Genomic DNA, 27,117 nt, shown 5'->3' on the forward strand with positions numbered 1-27,117 from the left:
CATAAAGCTTATTAACACATAATATTTATATGTTATGCCACATGTAGGAAACCTGTGAATTTAATTCATATATGTTTACATAACTGTATATGCCTATGTATGTTTTCTCTGCATTTTCAAGGTTCAATTGAAAATGGTTAGGGGCACCTGGCTGGCTCAGTCCTGAACATGCAACTCCTTAGCTTGGGGTTGTAAGTTTGAGTCTCAAGTTGAATATACAGTTTACTAAAATAAAATATATATTTTTTAAATGGCTAGTTTAATCATGTGCTTGGTCATGTTTCTATTAGTCATGCTGATCCACAGTAAGCATTTCTGAGTATGTACGATTTCATATCATGCACCCCCCCTTAAGTTCAATTTACATATTTTCTGTTCTTAATTTGCTTTTGTGCCACATAGGTGTTAGGTAAACTAAACTGTATGAGAAAGTCAATAAAATCTAGAGAAATTGTTCCACAAATGCTAGCTATTCAACATTTACCAAATAAATATTTATAGCCTTTAATAGCTCACGTAACTTCCTAGGCACTTGAGAAATATCCACGAAGAACACAAAAGTTAAACTTGTCTTTTGTTGCTTATCACTCTTTGGTTTTACTATGTCTGTAATCTATACTGCAGATTATGGAAAAATTTACTATGTCTGTAATCTATACCTGCAGATTATGGAAAAATTAAAGTTAAGTGGAAAATGGAATAATTTTAAGTATTATTAATACAGGAGAGGAGTCACTCACAATTTTTGTGGACAAGCGGAAGCTGAGCAAGAGATCTGAAGGAAGTGACTCCAGCACCAATAGCTCGTTGGTCACTCTGGAAACACTACATCAACTGGCCGCTTCCTATTTCATTGACAGGGACAGCACACTTCGGAGACTTCACCACATTCAAATTGCATCCACTGCCATTAAGGTACGAATGAGTTTACCTTAAAATGATGTCATACGGTGATTTTTCCTAGCTCTAAAATGCATCTCTGTATATTTTCATATATCACTGATTGAAATAATTATGTTCTTAAAAAAAAAAAAAAGGTTTCATTTCCATTTGTCACACTTTATGTAATAGACGTCGATGAAATCATGGGTCTATAAATCTGTGACCGGATTTTTGGGTCAAGGTTTTGAATGCCCTAAGGTTAACTGAAATATACTTGGACTGTGTAAGAGTCTGGGTGCACAGATTCCCTCATAACGTATATGAGGATAAAACTTTGTTTTAATAACATTAGTTTATTTTGTGAATAGTCATACTTTATAGTATTTATTTAACAACATTGTGAGAAGGTGCCGCATTAGGCTCGAAATGGTCTGTGACACAGAAGTCATTAAGAAGTCTTGGTTTTGGGAATATCTCTCCCTGATACTTGAACAATATATTAAGAAGTACAAGAATTTGGGTATAAGTTTCTGGAAGTCAAGATGCAGCATAGTCTAGAATTAGTAGGTATACTGTATGTGTTCACTAGAATCCTTTCCTTCTGACCATACTAAGGTTGACTTTGCCAAAACTGAGAGAAAATAAGAATAAGGAGCCTTTTTTATTTTATTTTATTTTATTTTATTTTATTTATTTTTTTAAAGAGAGATAAACAGGCAGAGAGAGAGAGAGACAGACAGACAGTGGTTTCCAAAACATTAGGTTGTTTTTGACACATTTCTCTGGCAGTTTAAATCAACATGTTACCGTGTTTGGTCAACAGACATTGCCAAATAAAGAATCATCACAGTGTGATAGGGTGATCCTGCACTAAGTTAACAAGAGCAAAACAAAATATAAAGAGCATTTGAGGTTTCACCTGCAAGATTTCATAATCAATGTAAAAAGCAGTCATTAAATATATCATTCTATTGCTTTAAAATTTTAAAATTATTAGGTATGTTTTGTTTTATAAGTTAATCAAAAAAGCTAGTACTTAAGTATTTGGGGAATTCTAGGAAAAATGAGTCCAAGGAATATATTTTTGTAAGATGTTCAGGAGAGAATAAAATGTGATACAGAAACATCTCTAGCTTATGGGTTACACAAATAATATTTCCTCTCTTCCATATTGTTAGTAGATGAATTTGGGAAAAAGACTTTTATAGATATAAATTATACAATTATAGTAGTCTAGTTCTGATTGTAGGACTTCTGTTATATTGGATAATCAAGCATATAAATAGCATTTATAGATAAAACTGTAGCCAGAGTGAATGTAGATATTTTGGTTAATTTAAAAAATATTGTAAGATAGGATATTGTTAGAGATATTTAGCTTGAGTTTGCTGAGGACAAAGAGACTTTTTAAGAAATCAATTTCGATGATACAGTAACTTAAAGTGTATTTTCTAATAGAAGACATCATTTTTCTAAGTATCTTTATTATATGGCTATTGACTTTTTTTTTTTCTCAACACCAAGTAGAATTGTGCAATAGAGTTTTGTACTTTACTCAGTATGAAGTATTCTTTCACAGTTTATGTCAAAACTTAACAGAAGGTCACCAAGGACTTGGAATGGGACATGAGTCTGGAGAGGACTGGTCGCAGGAACAGGATTTTGGGGACAAAAGGCATCAGCTAGTCTCTAAGCACTAAACTACACAAGTTTGCATATTGCCCCTGAAGGTAGAGCTGGAGGATATTGGCCCGCCAGCCATAGGACTGGGCCTGGCTGGCTGCGTGGAGTTTCATCTAATGAGACATGAGGGACCCCTAGCTGCTGGAGAAGCCCGGAAGTCCCAAACTGGGACTTAGTGTTGCCCATCTTTAGCTGCCGGCTTGGGGTGGTTTTGGCGGATGGACCTCCTCCTCCCTGGAGGAGGAGCTCTATGCAAGAGCTTGGTACTGGACCCCAGCTCCACGGGTCTGGGAGGGCCTGGCAACCCCAGGTGGGATAAAGGGGTGTGTGTACTCCATCCACATGTGGAGCAGTTCAGGGTGGCTGGGGATTGGGAAAAAATGAAATGAGGTATGTGCCAATGATAACACCATGACTAAGAATAAAGTCACAGAATTATGTAGGGAGTACAGGGATGAGGTAGTGGGAAATGGGAAAGAGGGGAGGACCATCAGACTTTGCAGGATTTAATTAGGTCTGGATGGAGTTCTCTTCTGAGGCCGTTGTAATTTTAAGTGATTAGTGTTTTCTCTGGTGGGGTCAGCTGCTGTCTGGGTTACTGTAAAAGCTCTAAGGAGAGGCTCTTGAGGAGGTCTGCAGGTTCCTCCATGGCTTGCATAACTGTATGTGCCTGGGCGTTTTTCTGGGGAGAATATCTTTTATTTTCATTAGTTACCAAGTACGTCCCTACACAGATAAAAGATGTCTCTTCTCAATTATGACATTATAATTGCTTAGATGGAAGTTAACAGAATAGGAAGGCGAGAATGGGAATGGGATGAGAGTAGGGGGAATCTAAGGGCATCTAAGGGCATCAACTATTGAAATCCTTCATACTTGAACACATAGTTCACTGCAAAGTGCTTTGGGAGTACGTTTGAAATCAAGAGCTTAAGCCCTTTACTAAATCCCTAAAGGTTTAGTGCAGTGTTTGTATATTCAGAATTTTCAACTAAAGGTAGCAAGATCCACAGTTTCTCTGATAAGGCAAAATGTTCTGGGTTTGAAGTGCTATGTAGTAGGCATTGCATTTCGCCCACAAATGTGTGAAGTTTTCTCTTGATTTATAGAATTCAGGAAACAGAGTATGGTTAAAAAAGAAAGTCAAGATCATTATCAGATAACAGCACAAATATAATTAAATCTGCAAAATCATGCCGACTTTTATCATGCTAATTCTTGCAAAAACGCAAAAGAGCTGGACAAATAGTGTTAACTAGGAGCCAATTTTTAGAAAATGCGATAGAACAATTCGGTGTTTTTATCTCTTATAGTTATGAATACAAATATAGGCTGCAATTCATTAACACATCTGGAAATTTTAAAAAAAGAGGTTCAAACACCTATGTAGCCTAATTAACTGCCATATTATCCTAATTAACAGGATTTTTATCAAATATTCTTTCTCAATATTATTTTAATGCAATAACATGTCAAATACAATTTCTAGAATTGGCCATTTTCAGAAGATTCAATTCAATTGACTCAGGCTATCTAAAAGATTACATTACCACGCTCTTTAGGTTTATTGTGAAATAGTCTAATAAATTTAATCTGAAGTGATTGGCAATGAAAATATATATTCTGAGAAAATGTGATCTATCACCTCATGTGTCATGTGCATTTTCTAAAACTTCCTTAATACTCTATATTCTAAAAATCAGGTTACATGAGTGAATAAAATTAAATTTTTTATCAAATACTTAAAAATTTTACTTCATTTTTTAAAGATTTTTTAAAAGACTTTATTTATTTGACAGAAAAAGAGAGAGCACAAGTAGAAGAGCAGCAGAGGGAGAGGGAGAAGCAGACTTCTGCTGAGCAGGGAGCTTGTTGCAGAGATCAATCTCAGGACCCTGGGATCATGACCTGAGAGGGAGGCAGATGCTTCAGTAATAGAGCCATCCAGGCATCCCTTTATTTATTTATTTTTTTAAAGATTTTGTTTATTTATTTGAGAGAGAGAGAGAGAGAGAGCATGCACAAGCAGGAGGAGGAACAGAGGGAGGGGAAGAAGCAGGCTCCCTGCTGAGCAGGGAACCCACCATAGAACTCAATCCCAAACGCTGGGATCATGACCTGAGCCAAAGGCAGATGAGATACTTAACCAACTGAGCTATCCCGCCCCCACAAATACTTAAAATTTTTAAAAGAATTCAGTTGTTATTTTTTCAAAACAAGTACTGATGAATTTATTGTATTTCTGGCATTTTTCTTGTACAGAAAAAGAAAGGTGTTTAAAATTTTGGAGTACACAAAATTTTTCCAACAAATTTAGGAAAAAGCACAAATAATATGTTAAAATTACATTAAGGGTCAACATACCTGGTAAAAAAAAATCCGCTTAACTTATGTTTGGTGTCACTTAGCTTATGTAAGAGTGTTATAGGTGATGCTGAGAAGAGGCTCCCCAACTTTAGATCTACATTATTGAGATAATAAAAATCCATTAAATTAAAAATTTTAATGCTACTTATAAAAGGAGTTCTGATAATAACTTTCTAAGAGGCATTTTTGATATGTAAGTTATTTGTTCTTTGAGAAAAAAGTCAGTAAAACCTACAATTATTTTTAAAATTTTATTTCTATGTGTCCAAAGAACTTACTTTAAAAAGACATGGGATAAGAAAACTTACATGTAAACCATTCATAATAATTGAAGGTTTGATTTCATATATTAATTTCATTTTCAGAAAGGGTTCCCTTAGTAAACTCTTTTAGGATTTTTAAAAATTTTTTTCTAATTAATATATAATATAATTAATATATAATGTATTCTTTGCCCCAGGGATACAGGTCTATGAATCATCAGTCTGAGACAATTCACAGCACCCACCATAGCACATACCCTCCCCAATGTCCATAATCCAACCACCCTCTCCCCCTCCCACACCCCCTCCAGTCAACCCTCAGTTTGTTTTGTGAAATTAAGTGTCTCTTATGGTTTGTCTCCCTCCCTGATCCCATCTAGTTTCGTTTTTTCCTTCCCTCCCCCCCAAGAACCCCCACCCTGTCTCTCGAATTCCTCATATCAAAGAGATCATATGATAATTGTCTTTCTCTGATTGACTTACCTTGCTTAGCATAAACATTTTAACTTGCGTTCAAATTCAAGTGTCTTGGTACAATACTAATCATAAATTTAACTTAATACATTTAATAATTCTGACTTTTTTTTCAAACTCACAAAAGTATATCTGCAATTTTTTGTGTATACGTGTTTACTTGTTCCCAATATTTTTTAGCCTAAATGAATAATGTATTATTCCAAAATAATTAATATATATAAATTTAGTATCATAATAAATTCATAATTTTTTAAATAATTGAGATTCATATTTTTAAATATTCAGAAATTTCATATTCTTGATAATAATTTTCTACATTTTGTTATAGGCTTTTTATTTCTTTGTGCTGAGCTTTCTCTACTTTTGACAAAGGCCTAATTTGATAGAAAGCAGCATCAGAATCTGTCTATTATGTTTTTGTTTTTAGTCAAAATAGCTGATACAGAGTGGCTACCTAATGGTAAATTAGAAAAATCAAATTAAACTTTACTATTTAGATTAAATCCTTTTATTTTTTTAATGTAATCCCAGTATAATCAACATACAGTGTTACATCAGTTTCAGGTGTACAATATATGATTCAATACTTCTGTACATTACCCAGTATATGTTACATCTTAATTATACAAATCAGGAAAAATATTAAAAGTTCCTTTTATGATATTTTTCTGCCTCTGTTTCCTTCTGCTCCACTTTTCCAGCTGAGTTACTAGTATAAGTTATTTCCCGTGCCAAAAGCTATAGTCCTTAAGTCCATCATACTATGTTTTATGCTCCCTTACATCTCAGTTGTCATATTATCTTTAATCAAAACCCATTTGTGTTTATACTTCTTGTCATTAATTATTTATAATTATATATTCTGTGTCATAACTAAGTGCTGACCAAATTATCTCTTCCATTTACCAAAAAAAAGGAAAAATGAAAAAGCCTGAAAAACCTAAATTAATAGATGTATTTAATATTAAATAAAATTAAAAATCACTAAATAGACTTGCTTCTAACAAAGATGGAAGAACAGAGACTGAGTGCACCTTCCTACCTAACAAGATATTTTTGAAAAGATTAAAAAATATGAAAACACTGATTTTAAGAAGAACTTAAAAGTTCTTCTCACTGAAGAAGTTCTCACTGAAGAACAGGCAAAGAAGGACAGTGATCCTTGAGGGGTGGGAACAACCAAGGTGAGCTGTATGACCACCGAGCTTATTGTCTTGAAAGAGTTTCCCTGTGGTGTAGGGAAAGAAAATCCTAGAAGAGACCAAAAGATTCCATAGGTTGAGGGAAAACCTCAGAGTTTAGTGAGACCTGGTGTTTTCTAGTTTGCTGGGTAGAATGCCAAAAAGGGCAAAGCAGCGTAGGAACAGAACCCCAGAGAACTGCAGAGAGTTGCCTTGGGTATTTAACAGAATACTTTTGCGTGTATACATATGAGAAAATTACCAGACACCCGGGAAGAAACCACAGTACAGGATTAGAGAACAGTATCTGGCACTCACACAGGGCCTAGAAAAGTGTTTTTATAAGCCAAAATAGAAACAATCATTTGTGGAGCACTGACAAAAGGCCTGCCTCAGTTATAAGGAATACAGGCACATCTGAAATAAATTGTGGGTTTGATCCCAGACCACTGCAGTAAAGTAAAGATCACAATAAAGAGAGTCAAATGAATTTTTTTGTTTCCAGTGAATATAGAATTTATGTTTACCTTATACTCTTATCTATTAAGTATGCAAATAGCATTGTGTCTAAAAAATATACATACCTTAATTGAAAAACACTTCATTACTAAAAATGCTAACCATTATCTGAGCTTTCAGGGAGTCATAGTTTTCTTGTTTGTGGAGGGTCTTGTTTTGATGTCGATGGCTGCTGCTGGATCAGGGTGATGATTGCTGAAGGATGAGGTGGCTGTGACAGTCTTTAATAATAAGGGAAAAACAAAGTTTACCTCACTGAATAACTTTTCCTTTCATTATTTCTCTGTAGCCTGTGATGCTGTTTGATAGCATTTTATCCACAATAGAATTTTCACGATTAGAGTCAGTCCTCTTAAACCCTGATGCTGCTCTGTCAACTAACTTTATATAATATTCTAAATCTTTATTGTCACTTCAGTAGTCTTCTCAGTGTCTTCACTGGGAATAGATTCCACCTCAAAAAACCATAATCTTTGCTTATTCAAAACAATCAATTCTTTGACTGTTAAATTTTGGTCATGAGATTGTAATAATTCAGTCACATCTTCAGGTTTCACTTCTAATTCTAGTTTTCTCGGTATTTCCACCACATCTTACTTCTTCCACTGAAGTCTTAAACTCCTCAAAGTCATTGATGAGGGCTGACATCAATTTCTTCAAAACTCATGTTAGCATTGATATTGTGAACCCTTCTCATGAATCATGAGTGTTCTTAATGGCATTTAGAATGGTGATTCCTTTCCAGAAGTTTTCAACTTACTTTGTCCAGATGCATCAGAGGAATCACTATCTATGGCAATTATAGCCTTATGGAATGTATTTGTTAAATAATAAGACTTGAAAGTCAAAGTTACTCTTTGATCCAGAGAGTGCAGAATGGATGTTGTGTTTGTGGACAAGAAAACACTAATTTTCTTTATGTCCATCAAAACTCTTGGGTGACCAGGTGCATAGTCACTGAGCAATAATATTTTGAAAAGATATTTTTTTTCCCAGTAGGTCAACAGTGGTTTTAAAATATTCAGTAAACCATGTTGCAAACAGATGTACTGTTGTCCAGACTTTGTTGTTCCATTTATAGAGCAAAGCAGAGTAGATTTAGCATAATTCTTAAGGGCCCTAGGATTTCCAGAATGGTAAATGAGTATTGGCTTCAACTAAAAGTCACCAGCTGCATCAGCTCCTAACAATAGAGTCAGCTGTCTTTTGAAGTTATGAAGTTGTGAAGCCTTTCTAACAATGAAAGGCCTAAAGAAAATATTCTGATACAAGGCTGTTCAACTCCATTGAAAATCTGATGTTTAGTGTATCCGCCTTTGATAATGACCTGAGTTAGATCTTCTGGACAGCTTATTGCAGCTTCTCCATCAGCACTTGCTGCTTCACCTTGTATTTATTATACGGATGGATTCTTTCTTTCTTTTTTCTTTTTTTTTTTTTTATAGAATTTTATTTATTTCAAAGAGAGAGAGAGAGAGCACAAGCAGGAGAAGCAGCAGGTAGAGGGAGAAGCAGACTCCCTGCTGAGCAAGGAGCCCAGTGCAGAATTCTATCCCAGGACCTAGAATCATGACCTGAGCCAAAGGCAGACCCTAACCAACTGAGCCACCCAGGTGCCCCAGTGGCTTGTTTCCTTAAACCTCATGAACCAACCTCTACTAACTTTCACTTTTCTTCTTCAACTTCCTCAGTTCTCTCAACTTTCATAGATTTGTATGGACATACAACATACAACAGACTTAGGACCTTGCTCTGCATTAGGCTTTGGCTAAAGGAACTGTTGTCACTGATCCGACCTTCTATTTACACACTCAAACTTTCTCCTTATCAGCAGTAAAGCTATTTTGCTTTATCTACACCCCCCAACCAGCATTTGTGCGTTTATTTGAGTAGCACTTTTAATTTCCTCCGAGAGCATTTCCTTTGCATTCCCAGCTTGGCTGTTCGATGTAAGGGACCTAGATATCAGCTTATCTTGGCTTAGGGCATGCCTTTCTCACTAAGCTTAATCATTTCGAGCTTTTGATTTAAAGTGAGAGACATGCAATTCTTCCTTTCACTTGAGCACTAAGAGGTCACTGCAGCGTTATTAATTGGAGTCATTTCAATTTTGTTGTGTTTCAGGAAATGAGGAGGCCTGAGGAGAAGGGAGAGAGACAGGAAGGGCCAGTTGGTGGAACAAACAGAACACACGTATTTATTAATTAAGGTTGCAGTTTGTGTTTTCCCACCACCCAGATGGTTACAGTAGTAACATCAAAGATCACGGATCATGGAGCACCATAAAAAATATAATAATAATGCAAAAGTTTGAAATATTGCAAGAATAACCAGAATGTGGCACAGTGACACAAAGTGAGAAAAATGCTGTTGGAAAAATAGAATCAATATACTTGCCCAACAGGTGTTGCCACAAGCCTTCAATCTGTAAAAATTGTGCATCTGTGAAGCTCAATAAAGTGAAGCCAATAAACTGCAGTATACTTATAATTTTAGACAGTTTTTTTCTTGACCCTAACAGATTATAAAAATAAGATCCCAAATAATCAATCTGTTTTCAAGAACAACATTCCAGAACAAAGCTCAAGAATGTTTACAGGAATATAAACAAACATGTCCAACATGCAACAAAGTAAGATTCAAAATGTTAACAATTTAAAAGTTCCAGACAATGAAGAAGCAGAAAACGCAGACAATAATGGAGAGAGAATTCAGCCAACTAAAACTGACTTACAATGAACAAAGAGATTAGAATTAGCAGATAAGAATATTAAAATGTTTATTATAACTGCATTTTACATATACCAAAATAAAAGTAGAGACATGAAGGTATAAAAAGAACCAAATCAAACTTATTGAGATGAAGATTATAATCTTCAACATAAAAAATACACAGGATAAGATTAAAAACCTAAAACATGACATAAGATAAGATTTGTAAAATCGAGACACAGATACATAGAGTATACACAGTTACTCTCTAATGAAACACACAGAAAAAAAATGTGAAAAACAATAAACAGTAAGCTGTGAGACAATTTCATGCAGCTAAGAATATGTGTAATTAGAGTCTCAAAGGAAGACAAGGGTGAAGGGGGCGTGTATTAGGTACTGACTGCTGTGTAACAATACTGCTGTGTAACAAAACACAATATCAAATAAAACAATATCATCTCTCTTTTTTTTTTAAGATTTTATTTATTTCTTTGACAGACAGAGATCACAAGTAAGCAGAGAGTCAGGCAGAGAGAGTTGGGGAGGCAGGCTTCCTGCTGAGCAGAGAGCCTGACATGGGGTTCCATCCCAGGACCCTGAGATCATGACCTGAGCTGAAGGCAGAGACCTTAACCCACTGAGCCACTCAGACACCCTCACAATATCATCTCTGAATTGAGGGGTGGGGCAGGCGTTGTCAATGACCCAGGTATGGATTAGTTGGTTTCTTCAATCAGGGTGTCCACCTGAGCTAGATTTTCATCTTATTCTCAACTTGGGGAGGATTCATTTCTAAGCTTACGTGGCCATGGACACCATTCAGTTCCTTGTCCGTGTGAGGATCTTAGTTGGCACTTGGTGGGAAGTGACATTCAATTATTTGCCAGTGAACCCATACCATATGGCAGCTTATAACTACTTAATTTGTTTATTCATGTTCAGCAAGGAAGAGAGTCATTATAAAATATTACGATGTTATGTAATGTAACTATGGGCATATAATTATATAATCACATACGTTCTATCACCTTTGCTGTATTCTGTGTTGAGAAACAAGTCACAGTTCCCATCCTTTACTCAATGGGAAAGGATTACGGAAGAATGTACACACCATAAGGGAGGGATTCTGGGAGCCACTTGAGAATCTGTCCACCATAGGCAAAATAAAAAAAATAAGTAAATATTTGAAGAATTAATGTTCAGTTTTCAAAGTTGATCAGTATTTAAAACGTATAGATCCAAGAAACTCAAGAGAAAGCAAACATGAGAAACCTCAAGAAAATGACGACTAAAACACTTCATAATCAAATTGTGCAGAACAAATATTAAAGAGAATATCTTAGCTTTCATTAGTTATCAGGAGAGTTCCTGCATGGATAAAGACAGCTACTCACATAAAGCTTACTAAGATGGTAAGTGCTTAGATGTAAGTTAACGAGGTATGAGGATCAGGTAGAGGGGAACAATGCTAAGGATGACAGCATATTTCTTGGAAACAATGCAAGTGAGAAAACAGTGGACGTGTGATCTTTAAAATATTTTTTAGAATTCTGTTAAATTAGAGTTTATTTTTAAGGAAAAATGTCTCAAAAAAAAAAGGAAAATATATTTACAGATGTATAAAATTTGCAAAAATTCTGGGGTGCCTGAGTGGCTCAGTCTCTAAGTGTCCAACTCTTGGTTTTGGCTCAGGTCATAAACTCAGGGTCATGCGATCAAGCCCTGCACGGGGCTCCATGATCCCTGTAGAATCTGCTTGAGATTCTTTCTCTCTCTCCCTGCCCCTCCTGCGTGTTCTTTCATTCTCTCTAAAATGAATAAATAAATAAATAGTCTTTAAAAAAAAAAATCTATAAGAATTTCCCCCGCAGACTTGAACTAAAGAAATGATGTTGGAAGTCTCTCAGTCAGGAAGGAAAATGATGCCAGTCAGAAATATGAGGTCTGCACAAGGAGTGAAGAAATATGGTAGGGGTACCAACATGGGTAAGGCTGTCTTTAATTATTATTATTTAAGTCTCTTTAAAAAAGAATCATTTCTTTTAACAAAATTAAAATCAATGTGTTGTGAAGTTTCAGTGTATGTAGGAATAAATAGTAGCCTAACAGTATTATGAAACCAGAAGAGGAGGAATGAAAGTACATGCTTATGTGGCTTTATTGTTATCCATGAAATGGTGTAATATAATTTGAAGACAGATGATAAGAATGTATACTATGAATCTTAAGGCAACCACTAAAATCACAAAATAGAGCTGATAAAAAAATGACATAATAGAATTATTTAAACATTAATTCAATAGAAGTGAGAAAATTTTAAAAAATGAAAGGATAGATGGGAAAGATAGAAAACAAAAACCAAGTAACAGACTTTAAGTATATCGATAATCTCACAAAATAAAATAGCCTAGCCCCTCCTATCTCCATCATCACATCAGATTAAAAAGTAAATAAAATAAAATTTAAAGAATAAATAAAGGAAGATCCAACTTTACGTCACCTACAAGAAAATTACCTGGAATTTAAAAATGAGTTAAAAGTAAAATGCTGCTAACCCTGGAGTGACTACTTTAATGTAAGAAAAATATGTATTAGAAAAGATATTACCGGAGACAAAATCATTTCATAATGAAAAACTAGTTAGTAATCCAGAGGTAACTATAATCCTAAACATTTATGCCCCTAGTAGCATAATTTCAAAATACATGAAACAATAAATTACAGGGGAGAAAAATGTAATAAGAAATCCATAATTATAGTCAAGGATTTTAACAGCCTTCTCTCAATCTTTGACAGAATAAGTAGAGAGAAAATGAGCAAGAGAATAATAGATTTAAACAATACTATCATTCAAGCCTTGTAAAGCATGTAGACAGTTATCTGGAAAATTCTCAAATATTGAAAAACTAAATAAGAGATTTCCCAATAACCCATAATTCAGAGAAAAAGTCAAAAATGGTATGAGGAATTATTTAGAGCTGAATAAAATAATGAAAATACAACATATCAAAATCAATCAAATATTGGTAAAAAAAAGTACTTAGGGGGCTATTTGCCAGAAACAATATTTTTATTAGGGGAAAAACGTGATAAAATAATGACCAAAAATTCCATACTAATCGAAAGATAAAGATGAGCAATTAAATCCAAAGTAATCAGAAGAGTGAAAAGAAAAATAATCAAAATAGGAATCAATAAAGTAGGAAACAGAAAATCAATAGGTAGGGGCACCTGGGTGGCTCAATTGGATGGGCCGCTGCCTTCGGCTCAGGTCATGATCTCAGGGTCCTGGAATCGAGTCCTGCATTGGGCTCCTTGCTCAGGGGGGAGCCTGTTTCTCTCTCTGCCTCTGCCTGCTGCTTTGCCCGCTTGTGCTCTCTCTCTCTCTCTGACAAATAAATAAGTAAAATCTTAAAAAAGAAAGAAAGAAAGAAAAGCAATAGGGAAAGAAATGAAACCAAATGCTGTTTTCTTTTTAATGTGTATCAATAAAACTGATTAACATTTAACCAGAATTATCAGGAAACAGAATAGTGAATAGACAAATTACCAATATCAGGAATAAGAGAGGTTACTGATTATCAGTGTAAATTATACTGATATTGATATAAATGTTAACAAGGACAGATCATAAACAACTTTGTGATTATAAATTTGAAAACTAGTGGACACATTCCTTGAAAGACACAAATTTCTAAAGTTCATTCAAGAATAAATACTTTGCCCCTAAATTTATTAAGCAAATGGATGTTTAGTTGAAAACATTTTCTGCAAAGAAAACTCCTGGCCAAAATTTCTTCACTATTGAATTCTAACAAATACTTTAAGGAAAAAGTAATAATATACACACCTTTTCCAGAACATTCAAGAGAGTTTAAAAAAAGATCTTTAAATTCACATTACTATGATATCAAAGCCACACAAAGTTACCATAAGGAAATAAAACTACCAATATCTTCCATTCTTTCAGAAATAAATATTTTTAAAATGTAAGCAATTTGAAACTAACAATATATCAAAAGGATTCTTCATCATGACTACTTGGGATTTATCCTAGAAATTTAAGGTGAATAACATTTAAAAATCAACCAATATGGGGTGCCTGGGTGGTTCAGTGGGTTAAAGCCTCTGCTTCAGCTCAGGTCATGATCCCAGGGTCCTGGGATACAGCCCCTCATAGGGCTCTCTGCTCAGCAGGGAGCCTGCTTTCCTTCCTCTCTCTCCTGCCTCTCTGCCTACTTGTGATCTCTCTCTCTCTCAGTGTCAAAAAAAAAAAAAAAAAAAAAAAAAATTCAACCAATGTAATTTATCATATCAACAAGGTACATATAGAGATAGATGATGGATAGATAGACATATGACAGAATCTTCTCAAAAGATGAAGAAACATCTGACATAAGATTCTGATTAAAAAAACATACACACAACTCCTAGAAAACTGGAAAGAGAAAGGAACTTCCTCCACTTGATAAAAAGCCTATATGAAAAACCTTTATGTAGCTGAGATGATACTTAATGGTAAAAGAGTAAATACTTTAAAGAGAGTAAAAAGAGAGTAAAAAAGTAAGAAGAGTAAATACTCTCCTTAAGTTCAGGAACAAGGCGAGGATTTTGGCTATCACCCTGTATAGTGTAGTAGAATAATATAAACTTCCTGTTAATAATAATATGGAACATGCTAGTAGTAAATATTATAGTATAGGTTCCCACCAGTGCCATCAAGAAATAAAAATAAATCAAAATTCAGATTTTAAAAGATTTAAACTTTATTCACAGAAGACATGAGTTTCTGTAGAAAATCCAATGAATTTTTGTTTAATTACCAAACATTAAAAGGGGATATTAGTTATAGCATACATGATTAATTTATCAAACCAGGTATATTTCTATTTACTAGCAAAAATCAGAAGTTGAAATTAAAGGGCACCTGGGTGGCTCAGTTGGTTAAGCAACTGCCTTTGGCTTGGGTCACGATCCTGGAGGATAGGTATCAAATCCCCTGGGGACTCCATATTCAGTGGGCAGTTTCCCCTTTTGACCCTCCCCCACTCATGCTCTCTCTCATTCTCTCTCTCAAATAAATAAATAAATAAAATATTTTAAAAAAAGAAGTTGAAATTATAATTGATAAAAGATTTAAAAGTCTTGTATACTGAAACAAACAAACAAACAAAAACCCTTAAAAGCTAGTATTTAATTACTTTATTATTTTCATTATTTTACTTTAAGTACACACATACGCACAATACATGTATGTATACCCATACATATATGCATATATCCATCTCCCAAAGTGTCCTCTCTCTTTGTGTGTCTCTAGTTCTCAATCATACTATTGTCTTCTGCCCTCCATTTTTTGCTGATGAGTAGTTAGCCCTCATTACTGCAATTTTATCTTGAATGCAATGCTTCACTTTCTCTGGCAGATTTTAAGGTTTTCCTTTTAGTTTGGTCCTTCAAAAGATTGACTGTAATATGCCTTGATGTGTTTTTTTTCCCTCCTTTCAAGACTTCTCCTCTGAGGCTCTCAGGCTAGACTGTTTGATATTTTCCTTACAATCTTGTACTGATTCACATTACCATTCTTTTTTTTTCTTTGCTCATCAGTCTGATTAAATTCTAATAGCTTTGAGTTTTGAGTTTATTCATTTTTTCCTTAATTGCATTGTCTAACGTAAAGCCAATCAAATAATTTGTTCATTTATGATATAATATTTTTCATTTCTACCATTTATATTTGTTTATTTTTTATAGTTTCTCTTCGTTGAAATTCTCTACTTGATTTTGTATATTGGGCCTAACTTTCCTACTAGCTATTTTAGCATCATCATTATTATTTTAAAATTCCTGTCTGGGGATTTCAACCTCTCATTCATATCTGAGTTTTTTCCGTTGACTTGCCTGTCTTGCCCATTGAGTTCACATTTCTTTCTTTGCACATTTTATTATTTACCATTGTGTATAAAAACAGAAAAGAACCACAAAAATATGGAAAGCATTAAAGTAAATATTATTTCCTGTGAAAATAAGCATACTTCTTCTATTAGGCTTCTATTACGTGTGGCTGAATCAGACTAATTTGGAATTGCACTTTTTTGAAAACCTAACTTAATCAACTTACATCTGGCTTAAAATAGTCTGAAGGAAGCATCAGTTCTTTGCATTTAGAAGAGCTTAAGTTCTGATCAAGAGTGAGATTCAGAGGACCACATTTTTTTTCAACCCAACTACCAGGTTTTTGAGTCATGGGGAATTTTTATGCTCTAAGAAATAACTAGGAATCTCTTGGAACCCTGCAGAATTATCTTTGCACTCCAGTCTTGTCCTGGCTTTCTACTGGAAGGTGATTTTCCTCCTTGCTGTCCTGTCCCTGGTATTTAGAAATTCAATGCCTGGTACTTGGTCAAAGCTTAGAATACCTCAGAAATATCATTATCGGCTCTTCCCATTTTGCGCCCCGTACTTGGTGAAAAACAAAAGTAGCTTGGAGGGTTTCTCCCAGTTCTGTTGTTCTGCTCTGACTGTTGGCTGCCACAGCCTTATCCTTGGGGAAAGCCTGTGCGCTTTGGAGAGATTTCTCTCAGCTTTGCTGCTTTGCACCGGGTCACCCATATACCCTCCCGGTGTACTTAGTAAAGGCTCATGACCATTCCACTGGGTGGTGTCAGCCAGTTGGGGCGTTCTGGTATTTTAATCCATCAGATCACAAATATCACCGTTAAATACTTTTTTCCTCCTTACTTCTCTTTATCTTAACAGTTGCAGATTTATCCTCTTCCCGCTCTATTGCATCTGGTGATGACCGCAGCCATGTCTCCCTTTCCTCCCAGAAAGAGCTAATCCTTCTGGATTCAGTTCATTTATAGTATCCACTGTTCTTGAGTTAAACAAAAACTTTGAATTTGAGTTTATCTGACTTACTTTCACTGTTAGGTCGAGAATGATAGTCTCTTGTGATTTTCTACATCCTAAATACAATTGCAAGTCCTTTTAGCTTTTGCCATTTTGTCCTATTTCCCTCTGTCCCATGAGAAATAAATAAATAAATAAATAAATAAATAAATAACACCATATTGTATTACATTAGCTTCTTTCTCATATAAGGTCATAGAGACTTTCTAGAGGTATTAAGACACTTCAATTTTTTATTATGGACTCCATTACCTTTCTGGAATTACTTCCTGGTGAAGTGCATGGGCTCCAGTATGATGTATCTTTCTTCCCCCTTAGAAACTTGAGAAGCAATTAAAAAGTACTTGAAGAAATCACCAAGACTGAAGTTAAAATATAAGCCTTATTTTAAGTCCTCATGTTAAAGAAGCTGTCACAACAGGCTTCCAAACTGTTCTCTGCCGATTAAACTTAAATAACTAGCACTTTCCCTTAAGGCAGAACCTGTTCCCATCAGCATAAACTGTGAAAAAAGAGACAAGATTATAACTTCTCTGGTGAATCTACCCAAGTGGTATTTCAGAAACAACATAGTTGAACTTGTACAATCCCACCCCTCGACACTCCTGATCAAGTATTCTTTTATCTTTCATAGGAGATATTGAATATTGGAGGGAGATGGACTATGAAAGGGCGTCAGATTTACCCTAACAAAATTCTTTTTTTTTTTTCTAAAGATTTTATTCATTTATTTGAGAGAGAGAAAGATCACAAGTAGGCAGAGAGGCAGGCACAGAGAGGGGGAAGCAGGCTCCCTGCTGAGCAGAGAGCCTGACACGGGGCTCTATCCCAGGACCCTGAGATCATGACCTGAGCCAAAGGCAGAGGCTTAACCCACTGAGCCACCCAGGTGCCCCACCCTAACAAAATTCTTGTCAAGGAAACTTTCGACAAAGTAAAATACACTTCCTCCTTTAGCAACTTCTAGGACATCTTCCTTAGGTTAAATATGACCAGGGCCCGAAAGTTCTCAAAGTAATCCTTGAGATTATATAAAATGTGACCACTTTTCTTGTCTTTATATTACCATCTAAATAAGTTTGTGTTATTACATAGTACATTATCCCCTCCATGAAAAACGATTAGATAAGCAATTAGTTGACATAAAAAAACAATAAATGTTGATTACAATCACCCTGCCTTCATCCAGGAAAACAAGGCTGTTTTGATTTTGGTTTTTTGTTTGTTTGTTTTGTTTCAATGTAACTATCAATGTTAGATCACTAAATTTATGCAAATCTTTTGTTGTCATTTAACCTTTATTTAGAGATTGGAGGCAAAAGTCAATAGCATTGTGTCAGAGGTCATGTCTTTCTAGTAGAACTCCAAACTGGTTTATTAGAAACAATGATCTGGAACAAAGACTCTCACAAGCAATACTTTAAATCAATAAACTCTTGAACTCTATTTCTTCCTACATATAAATTCAACTTATAGTTTCCAAAGGAATATAAAACGAGCAAATGTCAAGTGATACCACCAAGAAAGGGCTCGTTTATTTCACTAAGCCCATTTTGGCTGCCCACTATTCTGGTCACTATGCCAAATATCAGCAGAGAAACTAAAGATAAGCCTAAAACTTACCTGGAGGCTACATTTATTTGCGATACCTACATTCCCTGTCTCTTAGTTGCATTTGTATATGTGTATGTGTGTTCTCCCACGTGAATGTGTGTGTGTGTTTGGCAGTATTTATTAAGAGAGTTCTGAAATGCCGACTGAAACTCTCCTGGATCCCAGTTTCCTTGCAACCAACCAAACGAACCTGATCTACAAAAGTCCAACTGCCCTAGAAAACTGAAATAAACATCAGTGTGCACATGCGAATATTCCTCCAAAAATTAAAATACCTCTTATAAATAAGTACCAAAGGGGAAAAACCTTCAAGTCTAGTTCAAATATTTCGTTGAATGCACAAAGAAGACTTTGATTTTATTTCTTAAGTATTTTCGTTCTTTAAAGAGGAAATGAACGATATTAAAATATAGTTACAATCAACAAATAGAGACTATAAGCATTCCTTGAACTTCTTCCCAATTCAGTGCATTACGCCAAAAAGAGACAACTACATAATAATAGGTGGTATGATTTTGTGTAAATTTAGTGTTCATTTTAAAAACAACCTTACTGAGATATAATTCATATACCATATCACATATTTAAAGTGTCCAATTAATTGTTTTTTTAGTATATTCACAGATGTGTACAATCGTCACCACAGCGAAATTTAAAACATTTTCATCATCTTACGAAAAAAAAAAAAATTGAAACAACCAAGACCCTTTAGCTACAATCTCCCTCTGTTCTACCCACCCACACCCAGCTCTATCTAATTTCTATCTCTATAGAGTTTCCTATTCTGAGTTTTCATATGAATAATATCATGTAATATGTGGACTTTTGGGTCTGCCCATTTTCACATATCTTAATGTTTCCAAGCTTCATCCAAACTGTTGCATGAATCAACATTTTTCCCCTTTTATGGCTGAAATATGAAGAATATTTCATTCTATGGATCTAACACATACTTTATTCATTTATCTGTTGAGGGACATTTGAGTTGTTTCTACTTTTTGGCTGTTATGAATAATGCTGCTATCAGCATTTGTGTATAACTTTTCTTGTGGACACGTTTTCACTTCTCTTGGATATATATACCTAAAAGTGTAATTCCTGGGTCATGTGGTAACTCTGTTTAATTATTTGAGGAACTTACATACTGTTTCCAAAACTGCCACACAATTTTATGTTCCCCCTAAAACATCCAAGGACTCTGATTTCTCTATGACCTTGCCAACAATGGTTATGATCTTTGATCTACACATGCTAGTGGGTATGACATGGTATCTCAGTGGGGTTTTGTTTTGCATTTGACTAATGACATCACTGAACATTTTTCATATGTCTATTGGCCACTTGTGTATTTTCCTTATAGAAATATCTGTTCAGATCTTTCATTCATTTCCTAATTTGGATTTTGTCTTTTTTATCATTGAATTGTAACAGTTCTCTGTGTATTATAGATACAATTCTCTTATTGGATATATAAATAACAAATGTTTTCTCCTTTTCTGTGGGTGGCATTTTTACTTTCTTATGAACAACGAAAGTTTTTAATTTTGAGGAAGTCCAATTTATCTATTTTGTTTTCACTTGTTGCTTAAGCTTCTGATATTATATCTGAAATTCCTTTGCCAAATTCAAAGACTTAAAATTTACTCCTGTTTCCTGAAGGAAGAATCCAGTTTCATTCTTTAGCATGTGGTTTTCCAGTTGTCCTGGCATCAGTGTTTAAAAAGACTATTCTTTTCCCTATTTACTGTTTTTGGCATCCTTGTCAAAAATTAGTTGACTATAGATGTATGGATTTATTTCAAGACTTTCAATCCTATTTCATTAAACTTAATGTTTGTCCTTCTGTCAAAATCACAATGTTTTGATTACTATTGCTTTGTGGCAATTTTTGATATAAAGAAGCAGGGGTGCCCCTTTCATTCTTCTGGGTTCCTTATAATTCCATATGAATTTTAAAAGACACTTATCAATTTCTGCCAAAAACAAAATATTGTGAGATCCTGATAGGGGTTTCTTTGATGCTGTAGATTAGTTTGGGGTAATAATATCATGTGACCAATGTTAAGTTTTCTAGTATGTGCATATATGTACATTCCCATGATTTTTCATTTATTTTGACCTTTTAGTTTATCTCAAAAGCATTCTGTAGTTCTCAAATATAATTTTTGAACTTCATCTATTATATTTATTCCTAAAATTATTTTTTTCTTCTTGATGCTACCATGAATGGAATGTTTTTCTAATTTCACTTTTGGATTGTTCATAGAAAATGTATTTTCTGGGTTCTCCAAAGAAACAGAACCAGTTAGAGATTTCAGAGAGAGAGGGAGAGGATAGAGAGAGAAATAGATTATAAAGAATTGGTGGAATATGGAGACCGAGAGTGACGGTCGTTTTTGACCCTATAAGGTTTGTACTAGAACTGTCTTGGCAACCTTTCACATGGAGGGTGTGGCTATAAGCGCAATGCTGACTTTTGTTAATGGCTGTATAACAACCTAAAGGTCAAGGTGAGACCTAAAGGTCTCCTTAGGGAGAGTGCCTGTAGGCTATGTCATCCTTCAGTGGAGGATATTGACTGGTTTTGCTGACCACAGGGGCATTCCCAGGGATTCCTTTCACTGTTCTTGTCTAGCTGCTACCTAACAGTTCCGGTCAAAACCTGAAGTCCTGAGAACCAGGGGTCCAATGATGTATGCCTCAGTCAGTTCAAAGGTCCTGGAGCCAAGGAAGCTGATGATGTAATCCCAGTCTAAGTGCAAAAGACTTGTATACCAGCTTAGCAGCCAAGAAGAGACCAAATTCTTGCTTTCTCTTTTCTTTTTTTTTTCCCCCTATTCAGGCCCTCCGTGGACTCAAAGATGCATATTTTCACTGGGGAGAGCAACATTTGCTACCCACTCTACTCACTCAGATGATAATTTTATCTGAAGTCACACTAAACAGACAAACCCACAAAAAATGTTCAGGCATATATCTGTGCACCACACATCCCAATCAAAGTGACACACAAAATTAACCATTACAGCAAACGTACAGCAAATGTGGAGTTTTTAATTGATTTTGTTGAAACTTGGCTAAATTTATCTAATTAATTAGTTTCCTGCTAGTGGGTTTTATAGTATTTTTCATACACATCCTCTGCAAACAGAGATAACTTTACTTCTTCTTACCCAGTTGATAGGATTTTTATTTATTTTTCTAGCCTAATCATCCTAGCCCAGGACTTCTTATAATGATGGGTAGAGTTGGAACTCTGTTTTTTTCATGATTTAGACAAGAAAATATCCTTTCTTTCACCATTAAGTATGTTAACCAGTGAGTTTTTCATAGATGTTCTTAACATGTAGAAAAGTTCCTTTCAGTTCTCAGTTTGATGAGTGTTTTTATAATGAAAAGTTTATTTTTTCACATGTATTTTCCATGTTTATTGAGATAGTCATATGCTTTTTATTTTTATTCTACTGATATGGTATATTAAATTAATTGATTCAGATATTAAATCAAACTTGCATTCTTGGAATAAATTTCACTTGTCATGATGTATATTTCTTTTTTAATTCTGGGTTTGAGGTGCTGGTATCTTTTTGAGGATTTTTTACACCCATATTTATAGGAGGTATTAATCTATAGTTTCCTTGTGATGTCTATGGTTTTGATATCAGGCTAATACTGGCCTTATAAAAGGAGTTGAAAAGTTTTTCTTTCTCCTCTACCTTGTGGAAGAGTTTGTGAAAAATAGGTATTGATTATTCTTTAAATATTTGGTAGAATTCAATGGTGGAAGCATTCGGGCCTGAGCTTTTCTGGGTGGGTAGTTTTTCATTATTTATTATTTATAATTTATTTTCTTCACTTGTTATAGTTTTATTCAGATTGTCTATTTCTACTTGAGTTGGTTTTGGTAATTTGTGTTTCTCTAAGAATGTTTCCATTTCTCTGAATTGTCTAGCTTGATGCATAATTGTTCATAGTGATCCTCTACTATTTTTTTTTTCTTCTGTAAGATCAATGGTAATTTCTCCTTGTTTATTTTTGATTCTAGTTATTAAATTCTTCTCTCTTTTTATCTTGGTCGACCCAACTAAATGTATGTCAATTTTGTTGATTTTTTTTCCAACTTTTGATTTTATTGATTTTTCTTTATTGATTTTTAAATTATGTCACTTATCTTCCCTTCAATATTTATTATTTCATCCTTTAGTTTCATTTAAGTTCAGTTCTTCCTTTTTCTGTGTTTTCTTTCTTTTTTTCTTAAGTATTTATTTATTCATTTGAGGAGGGGGTTCAGGGGGAGAGGTAGAGAGAGAATATCAAGTGGACTCTGTGTAGAGCCAGAAGGGGGACTGATCTCATGACCCTGAGATTAAGACCTGGGCTGAAACTAAGAGTCTGGCCCTTAACCGACTGCACTACCCAGGTGCCCCATTTTCTTTCTTAATATATTCATTTACAGCTATAGATTTCTCATTGTCTTTTGCTGTAAATATTTTTTTTAAAGATTTTATTTGTTTATTTGGCAGAGAGAGACACAGCAAGAGAGGGAGCACAAGCCGGGGGAGTGGGAGAGGGAGAAGCAGGCTTTTCGCTGAGCAGGGAACTCGATGTGGGGCTCGATCCCATGATCCTGGGATCATGACCTGAGCCAAAGGCATCCACTTAACAACAGAGTCACCCAGGTGTCCCTTCTTTTTCTGTAAATATTTTTATTATGATGTGTCAACTTGTGGATTTGTGTTTATTTTACTCAGAGTTTGTTGATCTTCCTGGATGTGTAAGTTGTTTTTTAATAGACTTAAGAAGTTATTTCCATTATTTCTATGACCTTTTTTCTTTTTTTTCTCCCTGCTCTTTTTCCTCTTCTTTCCTTCTGGTGTTCCTAGAATGCATGTCCATACACTTAAAATGTCCCACATTTCTCTGACACTCTTTTTTTTTTTTTTTTAAATTCTTTTTTTTCTCAGCTTACATTATCTTTATTAATTTTTTAAAAGATTTTATTTATTTATTTGAGAGAGAGACAATAAGGGAGTGAGCACAAGCAGGGAGAAGAGCGGGCAGAGGCAGAAGCATGCCCCCGATGAGCAAGGGCCGGATGTGGGACTCAATCCCAGGACTCTGCAATCATGACCTGAGCTGAAGGCAGACACTTAACCAACTGAGGGGCTCCCGTGTTCCTGCATATTCTTTTTCCATCTGTCTTCAGGTCTGCCATTTCGTACACCTGCCAGTTCAAATCTGTAGTTGAACCCTTCCAGTAACTCTTTTCAATTTTACTTATTGTGTGGTGTTTTAATTCTAGAATTTCCAAATGGTTGTTTAATAACTTCCATTTCTTGTTGAGTTTGTTTGATGTGACATCATCTTTATTTTTGTTATTCTTTTTTTCAGTTCTGTAGGATTTATAATGGCTATGTTGAAGTCTTTTCCTGTTAATTCTGACATCTGGTTTCTCTCACAAGCAATTTGTATTCCTGCTTCTTTTCCAGGATATAGGTCATACTTTCCTATTTTTATGCATGCCTCATAATTTTTTGTTGGCAAGTGGACTTTTTAAACAATATATGTGGCAACTCTAAGAACTATTTCTTATCATCTAAACATTTTTAAAATTTACCAATTTTGTTAGTGATGTAACCAATGTAAATTATTTACCAATGTAAAAAATTTACCAATATAAATTATTCAATAATTATTATAAGAACTACTGAAAAAATCTACTAGCTTAAAATAAGATCTGAAAGAAAATAGTTTAAGTCCTTTATTTTATAATATATAAAAACAGATTCTTTCCCTCTGGTGACCAAACCTCAACAGTTGATACCATTTTAGCTTCCAGCATTATCAAAGTGATAGGATTTAAGACATAGATTGGGAAAGAAATGTATTTCCAGAAAATTCCTAGATAATTTAAAAAACAGTCTCCTATTGCAGTTGCTGCTTTCTAAATCCTTTTATATTCACACAGTTCCCTATGAAACAGATTTGCTAAAAGTCAGATACAAAACATATTCCAGATATATAGACCACCACAGAAAAAAGAACTTGGATAACATTCATCACCTTCATAACTTTTCAACAACAGTAGTAAAACAACCTTTAGGAAAATAAGAAACAAGAAAGGAAAGAAGGAACAAAAGTGTCGATGCCTTTATAAAATATGCCCATGGTGAATATAGAGAATGTTTTTCATTAGCAATTAGAAACAAGTGGCAATTTATACTCTGTTAATTGAAATGTCAATTTTATTCATAATATGGAGAATAATTAGAAAACAGGTAGGATGTTTTCCAATTATAACACAATTTTAATTTAATAGACCTGCATGCACTGCTTGTTAGAGTTGTACAAGACTAGATGTCAAGCAACAGGGTAAAAATAAAGATGAAGTCAAAATGGGAGGGTGGACTCAGGGAGATCATAATTTGTGGAACAATGTAACTAACCAACCATTAGAAGCTTTTTTGATTTTTGACAACCCCCAATTCCAGACTAAAAGGCAAGTAGTCACAAATTTCTTCAGAAGCATAGTGGCCTTGGGAAGTATGCAAAAACCTGGTTAGGATTTTTTCTGTTGTCGTTTCAAGTTTTTATTTAAATTTTAACTAGTGAAAATACAGCATTAGTTTCAGGTGTAGAATTCAGTGCTTCATCTCTTCATACAATAACCAGTGCTTGTCACAAGTGGCCTCCTCAATGCTCATCACCATTTTAACCTGTCTCCCCACTTACTTCCCCTCCAGCAGCCCTCAGTTTGTTCTCTATAGTTAAGAGTCTGTTTTATGGTTTGCCTTTCTCTCTCCCCATGTTCATCTGTCTTGTTTTTTTTTAATTCTACATGAGTGAAATCATGTGGTATTTGTCTTTCTCTGACTGACGCATTTCACTTTGCATAAAACTCTCTAGCTCCATCCACGTGCTTGAAATAACAAATTTCATTCTTTTTTGTGGCCTAGTAATATTCTTTTGTACACACACACACACACACACACACACTCTCCTCGGTCAAGGGTTTATCCAGCACTACTATGGGCTATCCGGGCACATTTATTCTTTTTTCTTTGTTTGTATCAACTCTATTGAGATATGCTTCACATAAATTCTATCCTCCTGAACAGGGGAAAACACACACACACACACACACACACACACACCAAGCACACATATATATGCATCTTCCTTTTCTTTTTTTTTAAATTTATTTATTTGACAGACAAGATCACAAATAGGCAGAGAGGCAGGCAGAGAGAGAGAGGAGGAAGCAGGCTTCCTGAGGAACAGAGAGCCCAATGTGGGACTCGATCCTAGGACCCTGGGATCATGACCTGAGATGAAGGCAGAGGCTTTAACCCACTGAGCCACCCAGGCACCCCATATACCGCATCTTCTTTATCCATTCATTAGTGGATGAACATCTGGACTCTTTCCATAATTTGGCTCTTGTTCGTAATGCTGATAAAAACATTGGGACACATGTATCCCTTCAAATGTGTATTTTTGTATCCTCTGGGTAAATATCTAGTTGTGCAATTGCTGGTTCATAGGGTAGTGCTATATTTAATTTTCTGGCCAGAAATTATTTTTGTTGGTTTGTCAGTTTCTTTTGCTCATGACCCACCAAGATTTCTATTAGTAAATACCTAGGGTTAAAGAACCAATCTCACTGCTCATAGTTTTGTTGTTTTGTTTTCCTTACTGGAATTTTCTCCTATACTGTCTAAAAATGTTTACATTTTACTCATGTCCCAAAGGTTTCCCTATTCAGTACCTTCCATTTAGTTGTTTAAAATATGTATATATTTGGGGTGCCTGGGTGAATCAGTCAGTTAACTCCTGATTTCTACTCAGGTCATGATCTCATGGAATGTGAGATACAGACCATCTGCTTGAGATTCTCTCTCTCTCTCTCCTTTTACCCCTCCCCACCACGCACCCTCTCTCTGTCTCTCTCTAAATATAAGTAAGTAAATCTTTTAAAAGATGTGTATATTCATTCATTAAGCCACTCAGTCACTCCTTAATTTGAATACTTCACAATGAATTCTAGGATCACAATACTTGAGTACAAATCCCAGTTGGTCATTAGTCATGACACCTGGAAAAATTGGACAGATTCACACATCCAGCTCCTGCCCAGTCTTAGGTTCACCATCTCTAAAGCAAGGACTGTATAGAACTGTTGTGAGGATCGAATGAGTTAATATTTGAAAAGCTCTTAAAACAATGGCTAGCATGGAAAAGTGTTATAAAGTCTGAGCTATAAGTATTTAACATATAGTTATTGAGCACTTATTATATTCCCAGAGTAGCTTATTTATCTTCTGATCTCTCCACCTGGAGCTCAGTACAAGATAGGAGCTCAATAAATGCTAATTGGAATTAAATGAACCCAACTCAGCATGAGCAGAATTGATGATGTTGTAGCAATCAGAAACAGCAGCAACCCCAGAGTTTCACGTTGCTAAAATTAGGTGTGTGGTTGCAACGAGAGCATGGATGCTGAG

The 27,117-nt window shown here is 34.9% G+C and overlaps 1 protein-coding gene across 3 annotated transcripts in view; it reads left to right on the plus strand.

The window, feature by feature from the left end:
• BRINP3 (BMP/retinoic acid inducible neural specific 3) overlaps nt 1-27,117 on the plus strand; it is a 402,288-nt gene that overhangs the window by 215,545 nt on the left and 159,626 nt on the right. For all 3 annotated transcript variants that reach the window (XM_004751486.3, XM_004751488.3, XM_004751487.3), the window contains exon 4: nt 725-915. In XM_004751486.3, the coding sequence (XP_004751543.1) occupies nt 725-915 (191 nt within the window). The remainder of the gene's footprint in view (nt 1-724; nt 916-27,117) is intronic.

Source organism: Mustela putorius, unplaced genomic scaffold (genome assembly GCF_011764305.1).
Source record: "Mustela putorius furo isolate JIRA1106 unplaced genomic scaffold, ASM1176430v1.1 tig00000508_pilon_pilon_pilon, whole genome shotgun sequence".
NCBI classification, from domain to species: domain Eukaryota; kingdom Metazoa; phylum Chordata; class Mammalia; order Carnivora; family Mustelidae; genus Mustela; species Mustela putorius.